The sequence below is a fragment of the Glycine soja genome, chromosome 11, assembly GCF_004193775.1.
Source record: "Glycine soja cultivar W05 chromosome 11, ASM419377v2, whole genome shotgun sequence".
NCBI classification, from domain to species: domain Eukaryota; kingdom Viridiplantae; phylum Streptophyta; class Magnoliopsida; order Fabales; family Fabaceae; genus Glycine; species Glycine soja.
Window position 1 is genome coordinate 11,997,354 of NC_041012.1, and position 27,903 is coordinate 12,025,256.

The 27,903-nt window shown below is 35.1% G+C and overlaps 2 protein-coding genes across 4 annotated transcripts; both read left to right on the plus strand.

Annotated features, from left to right (window-relative positions):
* Positions 1-579: 579 nt before the first annotated feature.
* LOC114377056 (F-box/WD-40 repeat-containing protein At3g52030) lies at positions 580-16,677 on the plus strand. 3 transcript variants are annotated; one of them, XM_028335433.1, is made up of 9 exons: positions 581-871; positions 967-1,149; positions 1,905-1,959; positions 4,471-4,569; positions 5,616-5,719; positions 7,737-7,826; positions 8,054-8,193; positions 15,459-15,543; positions 16,144-16,677. In XM_028335433.1, exons 1-9 carry the CDS (start codon positions 672-674, stop codon positions 16,520-16,522), a joined length of 1,335 nt encoding a protein of 444 aa, XP_028191234.1. In that variant the 5' UTR covers positions 581-671; the 3' UTR covers positions 16,523-16,677. The 3 variants fall into 3 exon arrangements, with proteins under 3 accessions (XP_028191236.1, XP_028191234.1, XP_028191235.1); XM_028335435.1 differs by lacking the exon at positions 15,459-15,543 and having other exon boundaries at positions 580-871; XM_028335434.1 differs by lacking the exon at positions 4,471-4,569.
* Positions 16,678-19,856: 3,179 nt separating this feature from the next.
* LOC114377256 (N-terminal acetyltransferase A complex catalytic subunit NAA10-like) lies at positions 19,857-21,099 on the plus strand. The gene is made up of 2 exons (XM_028335692.1): positions 19,857-20,226; positions 20,609-21,099. The coding sequence occupies exons 1-2, from the start codon at positions 19,927-19,929 to the stop codon at positions 20,879-20,881; spliced, it is 573 nt and encodes a 190-aa protein (XP_028191493.1). The 5' UTR covers positions 19,857-19,926; the 3' UTR covers positions 20,882-21,099.
* Positions 21,100-27,903: the final 6,804 nt, after the last annotated feature.

Genomic DNA, 27,903 nt, shown 5'->3' on the forward strand with positions numbered 1-27,903 from the left:
GAACCTCACAAGTGAAAAGGATGACACAGATTAAGTGAGTCTTTAAAACCAATTACTCAAGCCAGATTAGATCTCACTTGAGCAAATATAGGATATAAAGATTTGAGTGTCCCTTGAGTTGACTTGCTTAACCAAGCAAATGTTGTAGCAAGAGAATGAGAATAATTAAAATAAGATTAATAGTATAAAAGTAAATTCACAAATGAATAAAAAAAATTAAGGGGTTAGATAGAAAAAGAAAAGTACTAGGAATACAATTTTTAACACTCTCTCTTTAATTAGTTAAAATTTATAAAATTAGAAGAAAAAGTCATTAAATACAATGTGGAAAAAAATATTAAAATTCCTTTTTCATTTCTCTCGCTCTCTCCACTAAAAAAAAATGATTTCATTTTGGATCTTTTCTCTTCCTTATTCCTATGTTTGGGATGAGGAAATTATACAGAAAATAAAAAAAAATTGAATATTGAAGTGAAAGAAAAAAAAAATTATTTCCATTAGTGAATTTTTCTTTTCTTTCCATTTTCTTTTAATCTAACAAAAAATTTATATTATTATCTGAATTTTTCTTTCTCACTATTTTCTTTCCTTCCTACTTACCAAGGATACCATACAATTCCTCGCTTATCCTTTGCTCGGAGTTCTGTTTCTCTGATTCTCTTCTCTAAACAATGAGCAAACAGCAACAGAGTTTTGCGGCGACGGCGGCGGCGAAAAGGGGTCCTTCTCCACCGAGTAGCGACCAGATTAAAAAAAAACGACGGGAAACTCCGACAACCATACTGTCCCTGGACCCCGACATCGTCACCACCATCTTCGCTTTCCTCGACATGTTCGATCTCGTTCGCTGCTCCCTCGTTTGTAAACTCTGGTACTTCCAGTCTTTCATTTTTCTTATGCAACCAATTTCATCGTCAATTGTCACGTGCCTTTCTGAAACTCGCACGTGCGTGCGTTTTCTTGAAGGAATGCCATCGTTGAGTCCCGGTCGCTGCGAGAATTCTGTGAGAGGAAGATGCACAAGTCTTTTGCTGAATTTACCAAAAAGCCCCTGAGGGTGATTTTAGGGGAAGTGGCTATGGAACAGCATAGCTTGGCTCTTCAGTGTGGTGGCTTTTACGTTGATCAGTGGAAGGCTCATTCAACCACGTAACTGATTTTTCCCTTTAGAGTTTTGACTTTAGTAATGTTTTCGATCACTTGCTTTCAATTCTGTGACAATACTACTTTGCATAGCTGTAAATTTACATTACACATTGCTCACATAAAATGAGAAAATTGAGACATTATGAGACGTTGTGGTATCTGTCATTGGGATAGTTTTCGTAGCGTTGGTTCAATATTCATTATCTATTCATTTGGGAGGCATTACTCATCAAATGGTGCTTTTTCACTTGATAGTAAATGGTTGATTTGAATGCTGTTGATTGAATATTTGGGAATTGATGGTTTATCAGTATGGATCTGTGTATGGTCCAAAGCAGGTTCTAGTTTGTAATCCTTAAATAGAACTTTAATGCTCTGTTGACAGCTATTTCATATTTTTCAAAATGTCAAACTCAAGCATTTTTGAAATTTTATTGAAGTGAATGTTAATGCTGGGGCTATTATTTGGCATGATTGTTCCGAGTTTTCTGGTAAGTACGCAGCCATACTCCCATTATTTTTGCTTACACTGCTGTAGCATTAGTCCCATGCTCTCAGTATGTGCTGCAACCATCACTGCCTCTCATAACTATAACTTGATGGATTATATATGAAGAATTTGTTGGACATACTATTGATGAATCCATACCTAGTGCTTTATTGCATGCCCTTTTGTATGCGCCTGTGTGATAACTAAGTGCACATCAAGTCAATGCGCAAGGTGTATATTGATGGTCATCTTTTTTCTTTCAATTTAGGGTTGCTCAGTGCCGAATGAAAATGGGCATGCTTGTTACTGGCGTGGGTCATAAGGTATGGGAAGTATTTTATCTCATATATTTCCAGTTTTTGATCCTTAAAAGCTTCCTCCCCTAAGCTGATGGCCTGATACATGTTGTTTTATTGTCTATTCTAGAGATTATCAACTTCTTGAATGGTGGATTATAACTGTTTCTGTGTCTCACCTCTTGGTTTCTCTTCCCTTAAGACTTGCTTATCTTGTAACAAGTACAAATGTACGATTAGTAAGTTTATCACTTGGTTTTATGAAACACGAGTAGCAGTACATCAATAGACATCTCCTACTCTTCACAAGACAATATGTAAGATCTTACATTGATTAAGGAACCTGTATTTTGTAGGTAGCAACAAATTGACAATGTTATAGAGCAATCAACTAGCAATTATTCTTCAATTTGACATCATTATGGCATTATCTGATAATTTCTGAAGTGCAAATTTAGTTTTATGTTAAGTATCAGAAAACAAAATATATGATTGGATCTTGAATTTAATTGCACTTTTGCAACTGTTTCTGCGTGCTGTGTTTGAGAGATAACATTGTTCATAATTAAAATGATAAAAATACATTGTAGAACAGGAGTGAAGACTTTGGTTACAACATCTACAATTTGAAGCTTCATTGGGCGGTATTGCTATCTCGTGTTGGGCCCTAATGGTTTAGAATATATGATGGAGTGTTAGATGTCTGGAAGGAAGCTTCTTATTTACAGAGGGTATCATTCTGATTTAGGCTTTTTTTTTAGTATTCAAATGTGCTAGCTTTTCCTCTTTATGATTATTATATGAGTGGTTGATCAAATTCGGAAGATCACCAGGAATTTCATGTGGTTGAGGTTTGGAGCAGCTAAGAGGGTTCCTGTCCCTGGTGTAGACAAATTAACTTTTAGATTGGAAAGGAAGTGTTAGGACCCCAAATAGGAATTTGTGCCCAAACGAGCAGTTAGTTGATCAATTACCCAAGCACATAGTGTGGTGGGTCAATGTTAGAAAAAATAGGAGGGGGGCCAGGGTGACATGGCAGTGTCAATGTTATGGACAGAGGGCCTTAGTTCCTCTGTAGGATCTTTGCTCTGTGGCAGTTGGAATTCCCTTCCACTGTATCCCTTTCATTACAGTAATACTCAGTTTTCTCTTTCATTTGTGTGCTATTGTTGCTGTGTGTTCTGGGCTTCTAACAGGAAGGGTGGCTGTCTTGGGAATTTGGTGCCTAAAAAACTTTGCTTTGTTTGCTGTTACACATTACATAAAAAATAAAGTTTCCTGATCTGTTCTTGGAAGATGCTCATAAAAAATAAGTGACTAACGAGGAGAGGTCTCAAGTTGGAAAGTTACTTAGTACTTTTTTATGGTTTGCAGATCAAATTTATTTAGCTTATGTGTAGATCTGTTTATGCTTATCAATCAAGGGAAGTGGGATTAATATGACATTAATTACAGCGCTGGAGAAAGATGGTTATTTAAAAAATGAATAGTATTGTTTTTATCATTTGGTATGCATATGTTTTTATCAGTGAATATCATTTGGCATATATATATTACACTTCCTCCTTGATACAGTTTCTGCTTATGGAAGTTTGGATGATAACACTCTAAACACCTTGTTCTCTCATTTTTATTTTTATTTTCTATTGGGTGGGGGCAGAAGAGGAGGAGGGGGGAGGGGGGAGGGGGGGGGATGGTTGGTCTGAAAAATTATTTAAAAGCTAAAATTTGAAGAGATTTGTAGGGATCTTGCAGTGATTTTGGTTGAACATTAAAAAAACACTAATGTTTCAAGGTGCAAAAACTCTTTGCTAAGGATTTAAACTGCTTCCTTGAAGTTCTTGTTTCTATTACCTATCCTTTGGTGGATGGAGAAAATTTTATCAATAGATTCTTAAAATTTCTAATATGTTTTTCTTATTCTGTTTCTATAAGTTGCTTGAGATAGAAAACTTGTATTGAAAGAGTGCTCAAGTCACTTGTCTCACTTGGCACCCACTTATATTAATGTTATGTGATAAGGTACAAGAGAAAGGAAGGATGTGACAGGTTCAGGCCTAAGGAAGCATGCCCTATACATAGCCTCTTTTAGGGTACAACAAAAGCAAAATTTAGAGAACAAGGACAAAATACCAATTACTCTAACACTCCCCCTCAAGCTGGAACATATAAATTTTATGCTCCGACCTTGGAACATATAAACTATACCCAAGGACCCCTTAAGGCTTTAGTCAGGATATCTGCAAGTTGGCTATTTGAGCTGACAAATTCATCAGTTTCTTTTATTACTCTTTATGTAAGCAGATCTGTGGAAATTTTCGCTTTTTTTTAAGTCATTTTTCCCTGGTGTCTTATCTTTGGGTTGGAAGTGCTAGGCAGAAATCATCTGTAATGGGCTAGCTCACAGAATCGATATTTGTATTTGTATAAATATAAGAGATATATTTTGCTTTGAGTTTTTATTTTCTTGCTTTAAATATGATATAGTTTCTAACTGGGTTAGACCTTGTACTAACTATTTCCATGGTGTTATGATAGGTTATTCGTCTCTGGTCATTAGACAGCTACAAATGCATAGAAGAATACTCAATGCCAGATATGTTTTCTTTAGTTGACTTTGATTTTGATGAGAGCAAGGTGAAGTAATTGAATGAATGCTTTATGGATTTAATTTTCCACACTGAACGTATAAGAAGTTCCATTGTATCAGTAAATCATATGATGCCACCTTTTTAAAATATTGTTCAAAGCTTTTATTGGGAGTGAAAAGCCTTACTATCAAATTTAAACTCATATTTTATTAGTTATCATATTTAAGACTTCAGTGATGTACTATTAGTATCATATGGCTCACCGTGGAAAGCCCATGATTAAGCTAATGTATAGGAGAAGGAAGAATAGGTGAGATGCACCTAATCAGAACTAGGGAGGGAGAATAGGCAACTAACTGCCTAGCTGGCTGTGGAGTGTGGCATGACAAATGTGATGTAGTTGGGAGAGAAGTGTAGCGAGTGAAATGTGATTGAGGAAGATAGGCAGAAATTGGGTTGAACTCTTGATCTGGGAGACTGAGCACTCTCAAACTGCTCAGATTTGTTTTCCTTTCATTACTATAGTTCTAAACATTGTTTTAGGCTCTGATAAGTTGATCTGAGTAAATTGCACTCCCCTCCCTCGAGAAATTATAAATGGGTGCTTAAAACTTCATTTTGTCTTGTGAAGTCTCAAACAATAATATGATGTCTCCTTTCAGCAATGAGTCTGTTGTCTGTATAAAATTTTTGAATATAGCATGTTTTTGTCTACTGTCAATTTTTTTTGGAAACAATGTTGAAAAGTCTATTCAATTTAGGGTTTTTATTATATTTCTTTGGAAGTACAATAAAAGGCCTGGGTTAGAAAGAGTCCCAATAAAATAGAATTTTTAAAAAATAAAAAAATTTATTGGGAGATAAAGGAGTACAATCTCCAATGTTGTTATCTTGTAATTTGTTTGAAATTTTCTATGTAATTTAGTTGTGATTTAAATCATATGTAGGCCAGTGTTAATTTGCTATATCTTTTCATTCATACTGTTAATTCATCTAAAAAATGCTGGGGTCAATTCAAGTTTCTTAAAGTTGCTGGCTTGTTTAAGTTTCATATGCTTTATGGTTCTGAAATCTCTAAATTATTATTTTCAGATTGTTGGCCTAATTGGTAGTCATTTATGCATATGGAGGCGGAATGGGAAAAGAAGCATATTTCCTTCACTGGAAGGCAAATTTGTAAAAGGTTCATGCATGCGGTAAACAAAACCAGTGCTCTTTTTTTTCCCTTCCTATCTCTCTTTCGTAACTTAGTTAGAATCTTGTTTTCTTTGTGTGGAGTGATGGCATGAAATAAGTTGGGAATCAATATAGTTGAATAATAATATTTGGTGAATTGCTTGAGTGAAGAAGCACTCAGTAGCATCACTATTTATAATCATCTAGAATCAGTTTGAATTACACTTAAGAGCAATAATCAGAAAATTTAACTCCAGAGGATAATGATAATCCACTATAAATGAATCTTTCTTTTAGCTATCCTAGACATTAATTTCCAAGAAATAGAAACAGTTTCCGACACTTTTTTTTTTTGTGAATGGTATCATTAAGGACTAAAAGCTTCTAGGGAAGACAATACAAGCGGCGTCAGCCATCAACATATTACAGATAAAACTAGGAGCGAAATAAAAAACATGATTAGGTTCGGTCAAACTGGCACCATGCTTGGCCAACAGGTCTGCAACTTGGTTTGCTTCTCTATACACATGAACCCACTGAATTGTGTTTCATAATTATGAATACTATGAATTTTCTTCAGTAGCTGGTAGCACGAATGAGACAAGCAACAACCTTGATTCAACATTTTAACAGCTACAGGTGAGTCACAATAGACCCAAATTTTCCTAAAGCCTCTCCTCCAAACCAATTGTAGGCCATAATAGATACCCCACAATTCTTCCATAAGCACTGAAATATGCTATTAACTGCACTGAGTACGCACAAAGAAAAGAACCATTTTCATCTCTGGCTACTCTCTCAGAAGAACCTTTTGATCAAAGATAGGATACAACACCATCACAATTAAGTGCGGTTTCACCTGGCAAAGGAGGTTGCCATGCTATGAGAAGCTCCTCATCACGTAGGAGACTCTTATTGGTAGTCCTCCGTCAATTTCTGGCAAAAAGATCACTTTTGGCTCTCATTTTGCGTTGAATATTATCTCCTGGGAGCCAACTACAGTTATTGAAAATAAAAGCATTCCTACACCACCAGAGAACATCCAAAATGACTCCAAAAAGTGATATTCCAGCTCAGGGATGGATCCGAAAACCTTATGAAGGGGGGGTTAGAATTTTTTTTCCCCTTATAATTGTTTAAATGTCTAACTTTTAATAAATAATAATTTTTTTAAAAAATACCATTTTTACACATAAAATTGGAACTAATTTTTATATTAAATGATAATAACCTTAATTGTTAGCATAAAAACAATAAACACACAACTAGTTTTACACAATTTTACATTAGTTATCACTGTAACCATTGTAATAAAACAACAAAGTACTAATTTTATACAATTTGACACTAATTAACCTTAACCATTATTATCATAACAACATACAAAATTAATTAAATATAATTTTATACTAATTAACTTAAAAATATATATGTATATACATGAAATGTTCCAAGGGAGGGGGGGCTTGGGCCCCTGCCCTCCCCCCCTCTAGATCTGTCCCTGTTCAAGCTATCCCCAACAGAGGCAACATTCTGGAAGTTATAGTGAATCCATTCAAGCCAATCATGTAATCAAAAGAACAGCTCCAAATTTTGACCAACCAAAAAATGGTTCCGAATTGGTGTCATATGAGACTTTCACTATGGGATTCACACCCAATGCACAAATCACTTTTAGATAATCCCAATCTCAATCTTCTAGCATTTGTAAGCGGCCTTTGTGACTTACCCGCCAAAGAAATCCTTGAATTCTCTTGGCTCCTTTCCACCAGTGACTATCACTAAAAACTGGGTGAGTAGGCTGTGCATTAAAAGGCCTGAGAGACTGAGAGACTCATAAGCTTACTCTACAGAAAATTCACCATTCCTCGTCCGACAAGGTTCTAGTTACACAATAATAGAAGAAATCACAAAAGCCCAACAAAGGCCCATTACACAATATTCCTAATCTAAGATAAAAGCTTGAAGCTGAAGCTTCCCCCTTAGTCCTGTATCACATATGATATCTGAAAGTTTTTTTCTGTTCTGCGCTTTCAGTTACTTTGATCCAGAAGCTGTGGTTGGATGTGATGATGGAGCTGTTCGTGTTTTTGACATGTACAGTAGGAAATGTTCTCAAATAATAAGGTATTTTGTAGATTTTCCTATTTTGATTTCTGTCCAAAAATAGTCAGCAGCATTTTATGAAGTTTACCAAGATAAGATTCTGAACTTGAAAAGGAAGGGTGCTGTAATCTTTTCTGGTATCATAAATAAATAATCTCATTCTTGTCAGTTAATTCATGTATATTGCTTGAGGAATAACTTAAAGATGTCATCTATCATTGATGATGTGTACAACTTGCTATCTGTAGAATGCACTATGCACCAATAACATGCTTATGTTTGAGTGAAGATCAATTGATCATGAGTGGCTCCACTTCAGGGAGTATAACAATGTCAGATCCTTCCTCTGTTCAGCAGGTAGCAACACTTAGATCAAGTGATGCCAGAGGTAACAACTTATCCCTTTCAATTGGCATCTTGGTTAATGTTATGGGAAGAGAAAAACAAGAGACAATGCATGAATTCTGTGTGTCTAAACTACACAAGCTGAACTATATACACTAAAAGGATAGACTATAATTACCCAAATTATTGTAATTACATGATTTGGTTAGCCCATACAATGAACCTAGACACTATTTACATATTCTTCAACCCTCCTCTTCAAGCTATAGCTAATAGGTCATATGCATGCACCTAGTTTGTTATATATCTATTTTACCCGAAGGCCTCTCAAAGACTTGGTGAAAAACATCTGCTAACGGGTCATTTATTTTAACTTTTAACAAAGCAAGTGGTGATACCTGTATAGATAAGAACTTCTCTCTAATGAAATGTTTATCTATCTCAATGTGTTTGGTTTTCTCATGAAATATTGGATTCAAGGAGATATGCAAAGCAGCTTGATTATCAGACTTTTTTTTTTTTTTTTATCAGCAAAGATAATATATTATGTATGTAGAAAAGAGTACCAGAGGTACTGAGATACAGTAAAGAGGTAACCATGGTAATGGTTCCACAATCAGACATAAATAGTCTGAGAGAGAACCAATCTATGGAAACAAAAGAAAAGTACAACTATTAGCCAAAATTCTATCCTCTACTGGTACAGAAAAGCTTGTCTAATACTACTGGACCAGCGATTAAAATGGTCTGTGAAGCCTTTCTCAAAGTTCCTAAGCCAGGTCCAAAGAATGAAAATTGCATCTTCAAACAATTTGTTTGCATTGAAAGTTGCATTAGAGAACACTATGCTGTTTCTAAGCTTCCAAATGGACCAGGTTAAGACCAGCCACCAGCACTGCCACCTGTTGCTCCTAACACCATCAGCTTGAAGTCCTATATGTTGGGTGAAATTCTGTTTTGGGGTGAGGGGGACAGCACCTTTTAGATTCAACCATGACATAGCTTCCCACCATATAGGCTGGATTTTGCTGCAATGAAAGAATAGATGGCCTGCATTCTCCTCACTGTCCCTGCAAAATGGGCATGACGTTTTGGCGACCTGCACTTGCCTCTGCTGCAAATTCTGTCTTGTCGGTAGTCTATCTCTAATTAGTCTCCATGCAAAGATTTCTATTTTGCTTGGAACCTTTATACTCCATAATTTAACAAAACAGTCCTCTTGGGTTACAGCTGCTGCTCCTTCCATTATTACATTATAGGCACTGTTTGCTGAATACTGACCTATTGGGTCAGCAGTCCACTCCCACACATCAGATCCATGTTATTGAATGGTCATATCCTGAACCTCATTGAGGAAAACACCAGCCATATCAATTTCGTTGTCAAACAACGGCCTTCTCCAAATAAAGCTCCACTCCCACCCATTGTCTTTGTCGCTTCCCATCTGTTGGATGTACTGATGCTGCTGTAATGAGATTAAATACAGTCTAGGGAATTTTTCTGCCAATGACATCCCCCCACATATCCACCTATCCTCCCAAAATTTAGTCTTATCTCCGCTGCCAACCTTCCACCTCAGACCACTATGGATAAGCTGACCCTGTTGAGAATGAATGAGGGCCCTCTTCAAGTCTCTCCACCAAACTGATTCAGAACCTGCTCTATCTACTTCCAACATACCCTGCCAACCTCCATATTTGGATTCCACTACTCTGGCCCATAATTCACCTTTGTGTTGCATCAGATCCCACCTCCATTTACCAAGCAATGCAAGATTAAAATTGGTGATATCCTTAATGCCCAATCCCCCATTTTCTTTTGATAAACTCACTAACTCCCACCTAACCCATGCAATCTTATTTTGGTCGGGCCTGCCTCCCCATAAAAATCTGCGCTACAATCTCACCAATTTATCCACCACTGATTTAGGTACCCTGAAAAAAGAAAAGAAGTAGATAGGAATCGATGTTAGCACTGATTTTATTAGTGTCACTCTCCCCCCATAGATATGTGTCTCTGCTTCCACTTTGCCAGCATTCTCTCACACTTGTGGATAATGGAATCCCACATCTGACCTCGCCTTGGATTTTCCCCTAATGGTATTCCCAGGTAAACTAAAGGAAACGTCAGCAATCCGCAATGCAAATAATTGGCTGCCTGTTGCTTCCATTGTTGTGATTGACCAAAAGCACCAAAACTGTTCTTTGCAAAGTTTATTTTTAATCTTGAGGCAAGTTCAAACGTCCTGAGGATAGTTTTGATTGCCATTAGGTTCTCCCTGACTGCCTCTCCAAAGAAAATTGTGTCGTCAGCGTACTGTAGGATGCTAATATTCACATTATTTGCACCAACTTGGAAACCCTTGTATAGGTTTTCTTCCTTAGCCCTCCTGATCAATCCATTGAGGCCTTCAGCCGCCACATTAAACAGGAAAGGTGCCAATGGATCGCCTTGCCTAAGACCCCTTTTGGGGAGAAATTCCGCCGTAGGGCTGTCGTTCACCAAAACTGAGATAGATGCTGATTTCAAATAGCCCTCAATCCATTTAACCCATTTAGAGCAAAAACTTGTTGTTTCCAACATATATAGTACAAAATCCCAAGAAACCAAATCATATGCCTTCTCGTAATCTACTTTGAAAAGAAGGCATGATTTGTTGTTTCTTTTTGCATCTTCAATCACCTCGTTTGCAATAAGAACACTATGAAGTAGGTGCCTTCCTTCAATGAAAGCGGATTGAGTCTCATGTATGATAACAGGCATCACCCTCTTCATTCTGTTGGCCAGCACTTTTGATACTATTTTGTACATACATCCTATTAGGGATATAGGTCTGTAATCGTTCAAAAATTGTGGATCTGCCACCTTGGGAATTAAAGTTATAAAAGACGCATTACACCCCTTGGGAAAAACACCGTTAACATAGAATTCATCAAGAAAGCGTAGAACGTCAGGCTTCAAAAGCTGCCAGAATTGTTTTATAAACTTGAAATTCAATCCATCCGGGCCTGGACATTTGTCGCTCCCACATTCCCATACAGCCTGTTTTACTTCTTCCTCTTCAAAGCGGGCAATCAGCATGTCATTATGGTGCTGGCTAATTGACTGAAAACAGACTCCATCCAGCCTAATTCTGTGGTTAATTGATTCCTGAAATTTCTATGAGAAAAACGATCTAACTTCCTCCTTCACCTTAGCTGGGTCAGCAGTCCATGTTTCACCTATCATGACTCCATTTAGAGAGTTGTTTCTTCGATTAGCATTCATCATCAAATGAAAATACCGAGAATTACAATCTCCTTGCTTGATCCACCTTATGCGCGCCTTTTGCCTCAATAGCGATTCATGGGCATGAGCAGCTACCCATAAAGCTTCCTGCAATTGTCTCCGTTTCAACTCTTCTTGAGCTGATAACTGTCTATGCATGGTCTCCTCCTCCAATATGTTTAAATCCTCTTCAATCTTGATGACCTTTTTCAGAGTGTCTCCAAACTTCTCCTTATTCCAGATTTTTAGCTTTTGTTTAAGTGTCTTTATTTTTTCTTTGAGAACGTAGCCACCCCACCAGCCTGGCAGCTGACTAGATGACCAACAATTATGCACTGTTTCTTTGAAAGAAGTGTCTAATAACCAGCAATCTAGAATCCTAAATGGTTTAGGACCCCAATCTATAGCTGTAGACCTAAGCATAATTGGACAATGGTCTGAGAAATTCCTTGGAAGAGTTGATTGAATGCTTGCAGGCCATCTATCTAGCCATTCCGGAGACATCAAAAATCTATCAAGCTTGCTCCTTGATGACCCATTTGGTCTAAACTAGGTGAATTTTCTACCCATCCATGGGGCCTCAACAACCTCCAAATCATCTATCCAATCATTGAACTCTTGGATGTTGTTGGTCCCTGATTCCTGATTTCCTTTGGCAGACTCCAAATCTTTCCGTTGTATCCCTGATGCTGTTAAAGTCACCTAAAAAGCACCACAATTTCCCAGATAGTGTGTTTTTCAGCTGCTTGACCTGGTCCCACAATACCCTTTTACTTTGAATATCACAAGGGGAATATATTGTAACTATATTGACTGGCTGTGCTTCCTTGATATACTCCCCTGCTAGAAGAATATAACCATTGCCAACGACTCTCCTGTGAAGCTTAAAAGTCTTTTCACTCCACGAACACAAGATGCCTCCTGCAGTATTAATAGCAGGTTGCATTTCCCAACATACCGCAGCATCTCCCCATAGTGATTGACACATGGCTTTATCAATCACCTCCTTCTTTGTTTCCTGCAAACAGATCATGTCAACATTCTCCTTCCTGATCAGTCTTCTAATGGCTGCCCATTTTACCCCCCTCCCTAAACCCCTTATGTTGTATGAGATAATATTCATGGACACCTGCCACTAATTCCCAACCTCTCTGCTTCCTTCAAATCTCGTTCCTCCATTTCCTTTATTTTCTCAATAATTAAGTGATGATCATCCCCTCTTGTGACCCCTAGGTGTTGAGCCATATTCCAGATGTTGCTTGCCTGTTGTAGATGTTGTGTCTCCAAACTTCCTTCCGGGTCATCAACTTGTGGTGCTGGCCTTGTTGAAAGGTCGTAGTTGGTATTGAAAGCGATCCCCTTCTGTATTGTGTTGTGAAGGTGCTGGCTATGCAAGCTGGTCGTTCCTTTTTCCGTCAAAGCATCAGGATGAATCTGGCCCATGTGTTGTTTCTTTTTGTACCACCTCTGCCTTAAATACACCTTGCATGTGCGTTGCAGTCCTCCCTTGCTATTTTTCGGAGAGAAACCTGAATGCTGTATGGCCTGTGTGGGGGTGCAAATAGATGGCCCCATCTCTTTATTAGGCCCAACCCCATCCACAATACTGTTTTCTCCTTCCTCACACGTTGCTGTTTTAAGTGGAGGCACGTGAGTTTTATGTTGAGTTGAAATGCTATCCCCTTGTCATTCACGTGCGTTAAGTGGGATATGGTTTTCTGCCACGTCATACCTTGCTTCCCCCTCACATGGCTCATTGTCTACTAACCTTTGAGCCTCTACCTCAGCGCAACACTCTCCCATTTCACTTTTTCCATTTTTGTGACTGAGCTTCGTCTTTTCCGCAGAGGTAGCGTTCCTGATACACTGCTTCTCTCCTTGTTTGGGTAGCGAATCGCGAAAATAGGTTACCGTTGGCTGTGGTGCTGCAGGTGGCGTCTGACCGCGTGGTGCGTCTTGACAACTGCTACCCATAGACCGCAAGCTGCTCCTTTTACCCGGTGTGAAATGATGGTCATGTTGACCGCCGGATAAAAGGTTTGTCCGTAGGTTCTCGTCGTCGCCGGTGGTTGATCTTGCCATCCTTTGTGGTCCTGTGGTCGTCGGCACTGTTGCGTCGCGACCTTCCTCCTCCAGGCCAAGACTGTTTATCGACCTCGGGGTAAAGCTCCCGTTGTAGCTTTCGTCGGAGTCAATCTCCTCCGACGATCCACTAAGGCTACGTCGACTTCTACGGTAGTCATGACTGCCGCCGCCGCATTCCTCCACTACAAACACATTAAATCGTTCATCTCCTATGTGGACCTCGACAGTGTGTTTGATTGGCGGATTCCATGGGGTCTTTACGAGCACCCTAGCCCTGTCCAATCTTCGTTTATCTTCCGTGTCATCGTCCAAATCCACCATTTCCCCCATAGCTGCTACTATCTGCTGAATGTGTTTCATAGTCCAAGCCTGGAGCAGAATACCCCAAACTTGGACCCATGTTAACCTGAAATCAGTGCGTATGTTTGGGTTCCATTTCTCCATTGAGTTGAACAGCGCTGCACCTCCTTGTTTTCCGCCATTGATGAGTTGCTCTGCTCCAGCGTCAGTGAGTCCCAGTAATAGAACTAGGTCATCCCCTATGTACTTGGGTGATATATCCATGCCTGTCTCCCATAGGAGTTCCTCCTCCAGTCTATCAAACATGGCAGGGTTTTTTAACCTCCCTACCCACGCATCCTTCACCCAGTTGTAATCTTCGGGACCAATGTCAAGAACAACGGAGGACTTGGATATCTCTTGTCGTTGGGTATGATTAGTGGAAAGCATCCTTTGTCCCTGAGGTCTGATATTCCTTTTCAAAGCCGCAACATATGAGCCCGGTTTTGTGTGGTGTTGTTCTGGAACTCGATCAACTTCGCTTTGGTTCTTGACAGCATGAACCCGTGCTTTGTTTTCTAAAGCCCCTTTTCTCATCTTCTCCCTACCATACTTTGGAATATTGACATGGAGTTTCAGACCTCCAATGACGATTCTGTCTAGCTATTTTGCCAGAAGTTGGGTATCAGTGACCCCTTTGAACCTAACGAACCCGTACCTCCTTCCATTATAGTTCCTCCTGGTGGGAAAATTTCCCTCACATCCCCCCACTTCTTGAAGTAGTGCCATAACTCTTTCTCCGTAATGTCATCAGAGAAACGAGTGAAGTAAAAGGATGATATGTCCCGGTGATCCCTCCAGTTTGAGATGGCGAGTTGCTGATTTCCGTCTTTGTTCCCTGGGTATACCCGTCGGGGTTCCTCCCTGAAGGTCGCTCTCTGTCTCTCTATTGCTGGATAACTAAGCCTAGCCCTAACTCTCTCCCACCCAATGTTTCTCTCTCTCTCTCTCATCTCTCTCTCGTTGGCGCACATTTTTTTTTAGCAGATGAAAACTTGAACGCAGACTTCAATGCATCATCAGATCCTTCAGTTCCTTGCGAAGAACAGAGCCAGCAGAACTCCTCATTATTGAGGCTCCAAATCATAACCAGGATATATAACATACACACCAAAAGTACAGGAGCCCAGAGTGCAACTACTGCACTATAGTTATTTTGAGCTGCATAGATTTGAATATCTTAGACCTATCTTGATTATCAGACTTGAATGCCATTTGTGTAATCTCCCCAAATTCAAGTTCTTCGAGTAACTGTTTGAGCTAAATGATTTCACACATAGCTGATCCCATCCCTTTTTTTCTCTGCTTCAGCACTTGATCTTGCAAACACAACTTTTTCTTACTTTTCTAGGTGCATGGTTAGCACTTCTCTTGTCCTGTATGCTAACATGGTTCTGTTGGTATACTCCAGTACTTTTGGCATTTTAGTTGAAGTTTATATATGCTCTTTTGTTTTGGTAACCAGCTCTATTTGAGGAAATATTTTGTTGATATCTATATGGTGAGGATATTAGTTTTCTATGACATGGAGTGCCATGATTAGTTTTATCCAATATTTTAAAAGTACTATACATTTCTGATGCAGAAAGTGCATCTGATTCAATGTTTATCTCACAGGCATAAGGACCTTGTGTTTCAATCCCTCCTCTCAGCTACTGTTTGCAGGATCAGCTGTTGGATATGCATATTGTTGGGACCTTAGGTATGTGGCAATAGGGTAATAAAGGTTGCTCCTTCAGTGCATTCATGCACTCAAGGTGTTACATGCTGCTACGTAGACAAATGCTACAACAAAATTTATTGATCATTTCCATGAATTTGATCGAGAGTAGCTTTAATCTTTTTTGTTTGGGGGAACCAAATAGAAAAATTATGTAATGACTTATTACAAAAAGAAAATTATCTGAAGCCGATATAATGTTTACGAACATGCTAAAATGGTAGGAAGTAACAAATTAAGACTTCTGTATTATATGTTCCTCTGACTCTGGCCCGGTTGTATCATTACCAAAAATTTAGAAAATTACATTCTTGTTTTAATATCTTCTGATGGGCAATAAGGTGCTGGAACCTTCATGTCTTCTAGACAAGGTAAGAGTTTTAAAAAAAATCCCATTCCCTCTTAGGAAGGTAACCACAACACTCAGTTGAGGGCAGTGTCGGTAAGTCATTTTGATTTGGAACAGAAATGATTTCTACTGCAAGCAGAAACCAGTAGTGATCTGTTTCTGTTTAATCACTACAAAATATTAAATCCCTTTGATTTATGAGTTTCTCAAACTTGTTTATTCACTTCATGCAGAACTAGGAAACTGCTGTGGAGCAACCGAGTGAGTCCTAATGTTATATACTCCTTACAGCACATGCATAGTGACACATCAACATTAGCTGTTGGCGGAATAGATGGTATCTTAAGATTGCTAAATCAGAACGATGGCAGTGTTGTTTCGAGTTGTGTTATGGGAGATAAATTGTTATCAACATTTCAAAGTCCTTCTGGGTCCATTCAAAGAAGAAAAGGGAGTAGGTTGCCTGAAAATATCTACATAAATATTGACCTCATTCCTAAAACTGCAAGACCTTCTATTACATGCCTCGCTGTTGGAATGAAGAAGATTGTTACCACACACAATACCAATGATATCAGATTATGGAAATTCAAAAGCAAGATTTCTTTGTAAAATTAAGTATTTAATACCCTGTACACTGAATAATTTGTTGGATTATTTTATAGCTGACATCATAGTGTTATTATTTTTCCTAAAACTCAGATTAACAGGATGTCAAAAATATATAAAATTATGTGGTTTTATTAGTCCCAATTATGTGATTATTATATTAATGTGTATTGGGATTAATATTATTATTATTGAGCACTATTAGTAATATGTTGATGTGGCAGACTTGTGTTTGGGCTTTTTATGATGGGTAAGTAAGCTCATACCCCTATTTCTAGCCACTGTACAGTGTTAGTTGCCCCATTGAGACTTTACAGACAAAAAAAAAAAAAAAAACAAAACTTACAGTGGAATATGAATAGTCTTCTCTCATCTATTTTTCTCTCCTACATCACAGAACAAGTGAATGGATCAAATGTCTTCTTCCTATCCAGGTTCTTCTAAATTTACTGTCTATTGTTTATAAATGTTGTAATTATGAATTAAACCGTAGAATTAAAATGTAATCTTGTTTCTCCCATATTTCTTTATATGATTGATTACATTTATCATAATTATCTTGTAGGAGAATTCTGGCGTGAGGAAGAGAAATTTGTCTTTCTAATATCCTAGAATAAAAATCTCGCTTGTATAACCCATTAATTTTTTCCGGCTATAATCATGTTCTTGTTCATCGTAAAAGCTCTGGGTAAAAATTTCGGGCAGCCTCAGGTCTCTTTGGCGCATTGTACAATCCAAAATCATTTAAATTGTATTTAACTAGTATTTCAAAATTGCAATTTGCCACTTACATTAATCTAACTGTGACTTAAGTAAAAATGTTAAACATTTATTTAGGAATAAAAATTACAGTACATAGTTAAATTTAAAAATTTAGATAAAAGGAATTATAATTTCATAAATTTATTTGGCATTTTCTTATTTCATAGATCATTATGACAGCATTCCACATTTTCAAAGATTAAAATGATAATTTACTTGTAAAATATTACATTGAATAGTTGTAAAAAAATTTAATTGTCTTTTTTTCCTTCTATAATATTAAGTGGTTATTCTGTATAAACTATAAAAGAGAGGTTCTTGTGCCAGTAATAATTGGGAAATTATGCAATTTATTTTACAGTCACGTTTCAATGTTGATCCAGGCAAGGGCATCTAAACCGAAATAAAAGGAATAAAATGAGATAGTTATTGTAAATATTGACAAAGGTAAATAGCTACATTTATTGCATTTATTTCCGAAGATATAATGTGGTGATAAATTGATAAATATAGAAAATATAAATTTAGTAGTTTTTAAATGTATAAAAAGTACAATAAATTAGTTTTACCGTTAAATTTGTGAGACCAATTTATCATTAAATTGTAATATTTAAGATCAATTTGATAATAAATTATATTTTTTTAAGGATCAACTTGACATTAAGTTGCAAAGATTATGAACCAATTTGTCATTAAATTGTTTACATGATTAATTTGTCGCACTCCTTGCACGTTCAAATATTAAATTTGAATTTGTCATCTTTAAGGATTAATTTGTTAGCACCTTCAAACTTTTAGGGACAAATTTGATTATTTATTATATTAAGAAATGAAAAAAAGAATTAGACTCAAGTTTGGGTGTTGCTAGGTGCACCCAACATATTGCTGGTGCACCCAGCACCTAATGGTAAAAGTAAAAAATATTCCTGTGTAAAAGACTTTTACGGATCAAGTTGATCTATATGTTTAAAATATCAACATATGGATCAACTTGATCCGTATGCTTAACATGTCAACGGATCAACTTGATCTGTATCAACCTTACGGATCAACTTGATCCGTAAAAGGTTTACGGATCAAGTTGATCCGTATGCTTAAAATATCAATATATGGATCAAGTTGATCCGTAAGGCTTTTACGGATCAAGTTGATCCGTATGCTTAAAAGATCAATATACGGATCAACTTGATCCGTATCAACCTTACATAAGCCTTTTATGAACCACCCTCTCACGCACACCCAACACATATGAGGGGCAATTTTGGCATTTTGAAAAAATGTTGGGTGCACCTAGCAACACCCCTAAGTTTTTGGAAATATCTCATTATCACACTAAACAAATAAAAATTCTAAGTATGATGGTTAAAAAAATGGAAAAAAAATAAATTAACATTATTTATTTATTATATGATGTTAAAATTAAAAAATTGAGAAAATTTAAAATTGTTATAATATTAGATAAATTGGATAAGTTATTGTATTTTTTAAGTTCATCTTAAATGTGAGAAAATAGTTAATTATGTTAAAAAAACCTCACAAATTCACAATTTTTTTTAATGGATTAAAATTCACAAAATCTAATATCAAAACAAGTAAATTTGAGCACATATTTAATCTTATAGACATGCTTATAAGATGTCTTGATTGAAAATTATAAGAATTAGAATAAAAAGGTGAAAAAGATAATAGATTGATCTAAATATTTTTAATAAGAAAATCATAACTAATTCAAGTCCCCCTAAAGTAACATAAAGGTGAGTAAATTTTCCATATTTTTATAATTTTTATTTAATTATCGGTACTTCTAATTTAACAATTCCCTTTAATTTTTTCTCAAAAAATATTTTAGAATATGAAAAAATATTACATTTGTCTCATTATAATTGTCATATAAGAGAAAAAATTGTTCCAAAATAATTATTATTTTATCTTTTAAACGTCCCATTAATTAGTTAGACATGAAATAAATAGTGTTAGGAGAAAAATACTTAGCTTGTATGCGCTTGAGACCCCAACAAAGAGACTATTTCATATCAGGATCATGTCAACTAAAAAAAAAATTATTTGTGTAAAATAACTTAAAATGACTATTATTTTGAAAGGAAATAATACTCAACATCATTCACAATTCTATTATTACAATTATAAATATATATTATATTATGAAATAATTTCATTTTCATGAGTGCATTCCTTTTTAGTTTGGGTAAATAACTAAATTCATCTTTGAAAGTATGATATAATTACAAATTGATCCTAAAAGATGAAAATTTTAAATTTAATTTTAAATATGCAAAACATAAGATAAATTAGTCTTCCCGTTAAATTTGTGAGATAATGTTATCATTGATCACCAATTGACAATAAATTATATTTTTCAAGAACTAATTTAATATTAAGACATAAAGTTTGATGATTAATTTTTCATTAAATTAATTTATCTGTAAAATTAATTTATCACATTAATTATAAAAAAGTTAATTTACTTTTTGCACAAATTTTACTATTTATCCTTATTTTATTTTTTATAGTTTTTCTCTATATATTAGAGATTAGAGATAAACTAAAAGAGCACAATAGAGACTAGAGAAGAGAGAGGTGTTGGTGCCCTAATCGTGAGAAGAAAGGAAAGGGAAAAGAGGAAAATGGTGTGCATAAGGAAGGCGACGGTGAAGGACCTTCTGGCGATGCAGGCGTGCAACCTGTTCTGCCTCCCTGAGAACTACCAGATGAAGTACTACCTCTATCACATCCTCTCCTGGCCCCAGCTCCTCTACGTCGCCGAAGACTACAACGGCCGCATCGTCGGCTACGTCCTCGCCAAGATGGAGGAAGAAACCACCGACTGCCACGGCCACATCACCTCCCTCGCCGTCCTCCGCACCCACCGCAAGCTCGGCCTCGCCACCAAGCTCATGACCGCAGCCCAGAACGCCATGGAACAGGCATGCCATTCCCCCTATCCCCCTTTCTTTTCCTTTAGTTTCCACTCTTTCTTTTTGTCCTGCATCAGAGATCATGGGTGTTCTCCAACTCATTGGGTCCCGCTCCCGCTCGCGATGCATGACTGCTGCTAGTCCAAGGAAATTTTGCATGCTGTGTGAATCGAATGGGAATCGAATTGAACACGTTAAATAGATCGTTCCCCCATTGAACTTAGTGGAGCCTTACACTATTGCATCAATCCTCACTTAATCCACCCTCTTTCGGCATGTGGTTGCCGCTGTCCAAGGAAATTTTGTCATGTCAACCCTCACTTAATTATGCTTTTAGTACCTCAAGTATGGATTGGATTGGAATGAAATATCTCACTCACTGTGACCGCAGGTGTTTGGTGCCGAGTACGTGTCCCTCCACGTGCGCAAGAGCAACCGCGCGGCCTTCAATTTGTACACGGAGACCCTTGGCTACAAGATTCATGATGTGGAGGCCAAGTATTATGCAGATGGGGAGGATGCTTATGACATGAGGAAGCAGCTCAAGGGGAAGCAGCACCACCATCATCACCATAATCACCATCACCATCACCACCACCACCACGAGCACAGTGGTGGCTGTTGTTCAGGGGAGGCCAAGGGGAATCCTGCCAAAGCCACCTGATTGAAAGAAACTAGGAGACTTTTAGCTTGGAAAAATAAATAGTAAGCTTTGGTTGAATTCTGTTGTGTAAACTTGTTGTAGGTTTATTGGGCCGATTTGTCTCGTTATATATGAATTTTTGCTTTGCTGTATTGGTTAATATTGGCACTCCTTCAATGATAACATGATTGTCCTTTTTGTTTTGTTGCTGTGAATTATCACAACTTGTTATGTTTGTTGATTACATTTCACAACAACTTGGTTGGTGGTGTGAGCACACTAGTTAATTGCACGCTCTATAGATTAGTGTGTGGTGTGTGGTGTGGCATCCAGCTTCTACTGGAGCTTCATTTGTGTTGCACCACAATCCCAGCATAGCTGCAGCTTTATGCCACCATTGTAGCAGCGTGTTGAGTTGGGCAATTCATGCCGCTATTTGTAATTAATTACTCCCTTTGTCCCTAATTATAAGACCATTTTCAGAAATTTGGTTGTCCATTAATAAAATCATTCTCTAATTTCTAGATGCATTAATTATTTTTTTCCTACATACCGTTTCTTAATTATTCTCTCTTCAAACATTAATGAGAAATAATTAAGTGATAATTTTGAAATGATAGTACAATTAATTGACAGATTTAATATGATTAACTAAATTAACTACTTTTCTTAATGGGCATGAATTGGTTGAAAGAGTGTTATAATTAGAGGGACGGAGGGAGTACTAGGGATGATAGTAAATGAGGTTGAATATGTACAGTACCAAGTTACCTATTAATGAACTGTTATTGCCTTGCTTTAGATGAACTGAATGGTAAGAATGAGTATTTTCATTTCTGATGCAAATCGGATAAAAGGATCTTGATAAAGAAAAGATAGCTACTTCTATTTGTTATTGGTGTGTGTTTGCAATTTTGCTTCCTATACTCATTTTATTTCTGACTATCACCAACACCTACAAAGAATGGGAATTTGCTTCTGGATCATTTTTTTTACGAGAAGTATGAATGCCTTTTTAATCACTGGAATCTGACCTGGATGAATTGTTCATCCTTGGATGTTATGTGCGTTTTATGAAGATTAGTGCAATATTAGTGATATGCACAGTGCAGTAAAAATTGAGGGTGGGTGTGATGTCTGAAAAGTTAAAGTTAAAGTATTTCAAAGTAGATAATTTGCTGCATTATTTTGGTTTATAGTCTAATTTTCCTCTTTGAAGATTGTAACCACTGATGGGCAATAGTAGAACTGTGTAGACTTACAGTTTCTTCAGAAGTTTTTTTTTAAATTTTCTTATGTCTAATCACTTCTGCATTTGCAATTTTATGAAATGTTCTTTGACATGTTCGATATCCTATCTTTGAATTCACATGTTCTCTAGATCAATTGGATGCTTGACCCAATATGGATATGGTGTTGGTTTTCGCTCTATTTTGATGCAGCAAACCCTTTCTTATGGTTGATCTGCTTTATTTATGAAGTTAATTTTGTTGAGGTGAACATCTCAGAATTGTTGTTTGGTTTCTCACTCAATGTATATTCAATGGATGTTATATAAAGTGACCTAGCTTTATTTGATATTCGGAGATATCACTCTTTTTTTTTTCCTTTGGTTTGTCTGCTGCAGCTAGCTGATTTTTTCAATAGAATACGAAGTACTAGGCTTAGGTGGCTGTATGTTATTGTTATGCCATTGCTAAATGTTGGGTTAGCAAGGTGGCCAATGATTAATGTGACTTAAATATGTAAGAGTCTGCATGTTATATAGGATGTTATATAGGATGTTACTAATAGCTTAAACTTAGTATAGTGGTAAACTTTCTTAGTTATACCCATTTGGTATCAAAATGAGCCAACACGGGTTTGAATTCCAGGTTCAACTTGTTTCTGATTATCTTAAGGTTCAGGGAAAACCTTTTCCAAGGGAGGGGGAATGATGATTTCAAAGGGTCGTGAAGGTACATGTAGAGTCTATGGGTTGGGTTCAAACTAGTGGCTCATGTTTAATGGCTTGAATAGGGAATGGCTTGCCTCTATGCTGGGCATATATGCCAAGAGTCATATATCTTAGTTAAACAACTTGATGTTTTGGTGTATTGGTGAGTGTTTTTGGTCATATCACCCAAGTTTTGGAGCGCATGTCATTCTCCTTGGATTTTTTTTCATGTATCTGATCACGTAACCGACTTGGTAACCCTGACAATTGTTGAGAATCTCCAAGATTGGTGTAGTGATATTTTGTGTTAATCATAGGGCACTAAATGCCATCACTATTAAAGATGGCTTTTTCTTGCTCATTAGACGTGAATTATTGGATGAGCTTTATGTGAAATGATTTTTCTCTAAAGTCTAAATTGGATTTGCAATCCGCGTAACCACCAAATGTTAGTGACACTAGAGGATAGACATAAGACAACATTCAGGACACACCATAGCCATTATGAATGGCTTAACGCACCATTAACTTTTCTAAAATCGATTAATCTAATTTTTCAGAGATTACTATGGAAGTGTGTTGGTCTTTTTTTATGATATTATTGTGAAGTCCTTGGCTATCTATCACATCTCCAAGATTTAGAGGTAGCTCTACAGATTCTCCATTCTAATGTACTTTTTGCTAAGCTATCTAAAATGCTTGTTTGGTGCACAAGTGGATTATCTTAGCCTTACAGTTTCAGCCAATGTTTTGAAAATCAAACTAGACCGGCTGGTTCTATTGGTCCAACCAAGAACCGGCCTAATGACCGGTCTTGATACTCTTTAAAACCAGAACATTTTAGAACTTGTGGGAACCGGTAAAGAATCGGTGAAAATCGAAGTTGAACCAGCACAAAGAACCGGTATCGAATCAATCTTCTAATTTTTTATGTTTTTATTTAATCTAATTTTTGTTAAGATAAGTAAAAATACTTAATTTAAATATTTCAAATATGTATCAATTATTTTGTCTACTATTATTAAATTTTTTTCAATAAAACAATAATTTAGTCATATATATTAATTTATAATTCTTTAGATCTTAATTTTTTAAGAGTCTAAATTTTTTTATTACTTAAAATATTATATAATATTAAAAATATAAAAACGTTTAACCTTGATTTCAATTACGGTTGAACCATTGAACCTTGAATTAGTGTCTTCATCAGCTCAGTCATTGGTCTTCATTGGCCTGATTAAAAATATAAAAACACTGGTGGTTGCGGTGGTGTCTTAACCGTTGACATTGGTGGTGATGATGCAGTGTGATTGCTGCTGGACTGTTAGTGGCTGGGGAGATGTGGACTCAGGGTCAAAGTAGGAAAGGGAGAAAAAAAAAGATGAAAAAATCTTAAGCCTTTGATTAAACAAATAGTATATCCAACAGTTAAAAATAACTTTCTCATTGTGGGAAACTTGGCTAACTTTCCCACGCTAGCCTTCGTCAAGAAAGGTTTCTTTGAATGGACTACTCTTGCTCAATCTTTTAATCAGTTGTAGTACGCGATAACTCAGGCTCCTGTGGTAGTGTACTAGTGTATCTATCGGATTTTTCTTGCCCCCACCACATTGGAAGCCAATGCCTCTTATCCTAGAGTGGGGATTTTTCAAAGTCAGGGAAGACATCCAATAGCTATTTTCATCATTATATTTTAAAGTTTTGTTTCTTTTCCTCCGTTTCATTAATTATTGGAAAAATAAAATAAATATGATACACACTTTATAGAGAGTGACATTTATTCTCTTAAGCTTGGTAATGAAAGAAATGGAGATGATTTGCCCCCCCCCCCCCCTTTTTTAATGTTTCTCATTCATAATGGTTGAAAAAAAAGTTAATAGTAATTCTTGGGGGAAAAAAGATTATATAATTTACTTAGAAAGTTGTATTAATTCTTGAAAAATAGGGTTATATTAATTTATCTAACATAATTCACCAATATAACTATGTAGGTTTTCCTATATTTCTTTTTTCTTTTTTCTTTCTATAATATTTAATTAATAGTATAGGTCCCTTGAGAGCTTCCTAACCATGTTGTCAAGTTGTAAAGACAAATATCAGAAGGGGCTGAATTGCGATGTTAAAAATTTTTAAGGTTTTTTTTCTAGCAAACAAAGTTATCGTTTAAATAAAAGCTTTATAAGATAGATAACAGATCTTCAGAAAATGCATTCACGCAATGAAATCAAATTTTGGAAAACAAGGGAGTTTTTCAAATAAAATATTAACATAATTTAAGTTGATCATCACATGACTTACGTGTTTCTTTTCATTCTTTTATGAAAAATGTTCGTCTCCATTTATTATATTTTATTTATACTTCATACCACAAAAATAAAATATTCATAAATTAGTTGAGTCGATACATTAATTAGTTTAGTTAAAAATAATAAGCAAGATAAAGTAAATTATATTAAATTATTAGAACACTAAACTTATAGGTAATGAAAATATAATAAAGCTTAATTTTTCCTAAGTTATTCAAATTTTAACACAATTTAAGATAAATTATTCATCTTATAATTTAGGTGTTTCTTTTTGTTCTTTCATAAAAAATGTTTATCCCGTGTGTTATTTTGTTTATAATATTTCACAATTACAAAAATAAAACATTCATAAATTAGTTGTGTCAATACATTAATTAATTTAGTTAAGAGATAATAAGCAAGAGAAAATTAAATTCATATTAAAATTATTAAACCAATAAATTTAAAAGTGCTAAAATTATAAAGCATAATTTTTCTTAAGTTATTCAAATGTTAACATAATTTAAAGTAAATTGTTCATCTTATGACAAACATTTCTTATCGTATTTCATGGAAAACTTTCATCCTCGTGTTCTTTTTTTTATACTTCACATGTTACAAAAATAAACTCATCATATGACTTAGTTGTGTCAATACATTAATTAGTTTACGTAAAAAATATTAAGCAAGAGAAAAGCAAATTTATATTAATAATTATTACAATAATAAATTTAAAAGTGCTAAAATTATAATAAAATATAATCTTTCCTAAGTTATCCAAATATTAATTTAAGATAAGTTGTTCATTCCGTGACTTAGTTGAGTCAATACATTAATTAGTTTAGTTAAGAAATAGTAAGGAAGATAAAGTAAAATATATTAAATTATTGCAACACCAAACTTATAGGTAATGAAAAAATAATAAAGCTTAAATTTTGTTAAGTTATTCAAATTTTAACACAATTTAAGATAAATTGTTCATTCTATGATTTAGGTGTTTCTTTTTGTTTTTCCATGAAATGTTCATCCTCGTGTGTTATTTTTTTTTAATATTTCACATGTTACAAAAATAAATAAAAAATCATAAATTAGTTGTGTCAATACATTAATTAATTAGTTTAGATAAAAATAGTAAGCAAGAAAAAAAAATTCATATAAAAATTATTACAAAAATAAATTTAAAAGTGCTAAAATTATAATAGCATAATTTTTTCTAAGTTATTCAAATATTAATTTAAGGTAAGTTGCTCATCTCATGACTTAAGTGTTTATTTTCATTCTTTCGTGAAAAATGTTCATCACAGATTGTTATGCTTTATTTATAGTTCACATGTTACAAAAATAAAACATTCGTAAATTAGTTGAGTCGATACATTAATTAGCTTAGTTAAAAAATAATAAGGAAGATAAAGTAAATTATATTAAATTATTACAACACCAAACTTATATGTAATGAAAATATAATAAAGCTTAATTTTTGTTAAGTTATTCAAATTTTAACACTATTTAAGATAAATTAATCATCATATAATTTAGGTGTTTCTTTTGGTTCTTTCATGAAAAATATTCATCCCCGTGTGTTTTTCTTTTAATATTTCACATGTTGCAAAAATAAAGCATTTTTAAATTAGTTGTGTCAATGCATTAATTAATTAGTTTAGTTAAGAGATAATAAGCAAGAGAAAAGTAATTTTATATTAAAATTATTAAACCAATAAAGTTAAAAGTGCTAAAAATTATGAGAAATAATTTTTTTAAATTTTTCAAGTGTTAAAATAATTTTAAGGGAAGTTATTCATCCTATGACTTAAGTGTTTCTTTTTGTTCTTTCATGAAAAATGTTCGTATAAAAATTAAAATATTCATAAATTACTTGTGTCAATACATTAATTAGTTTAATTAAGAGATAGTAAGTAAGAAAAAAGAAAACTCATAAAAATTATTACAACAATAAATTTAAAATTAAAAGTATTATTTTTCTAAGTTTTCCAAATCTTAATGTAATTTAAGTTAAATTGTTCATCATATGACTTAAGTGTTTCTTTACTTTTTTTTCATGAAAAATGTCCCTCTCTGTTTTTATATTTTATTTATCCTTGATATGTTACAAAATAATAAATAGTTATAAGAGAGTAAGGAATATATTTTTATATTTAAATTATTATAATAATAAATTAAAAGGTATAATTTCACCTAATAATTTATATAATAATATAGTTTAAAGTATAATAATTTATAGGTAAGCCACGATCACTTATGCCTCTACAACTCAAGCTTTACCCCAACTTGACACAATCTAATATTTTATGTCCTACCAAGCCACTACTAGTTCTACATAAATCAAATAGATTTGTTGACATGTTTGCACAATGACTAACTCTTAAGTGTCTTACAAACAAATTTACAATTTGAACACTTAGTCTTTTTTCTCAAAATATTCAAAGTGTTTTGAGAGCATTTTGGAGCTATACAAAAAAATATAGAGAGCTTTTTATAGAAAGAATATGAATGTGTACATGTAGGTTCATGTCTATATTTCTTCAAAGCTTTTGGTGTTTATAGGCCTTTACAAGTATTTGTTATCTCACAACGGATGGATTTCTCCACTTAAATTTGTGTCTGAGGCTTATGGTCGTTGGAGCATTTAACGCATTAAAATGCATGTTCTTTCTCATGTAATGAAACTCCTTTGATTGGCTTTTGTGTAGAACACTTCAATAGAAAATCACTTCCCTTTGGTTAGAGCACATCTATCACAATAGAACGCGTCTTTTGATGCTTGTTTGACACTTTTAGAACTTGAGCTTCATTTATTCTTGATA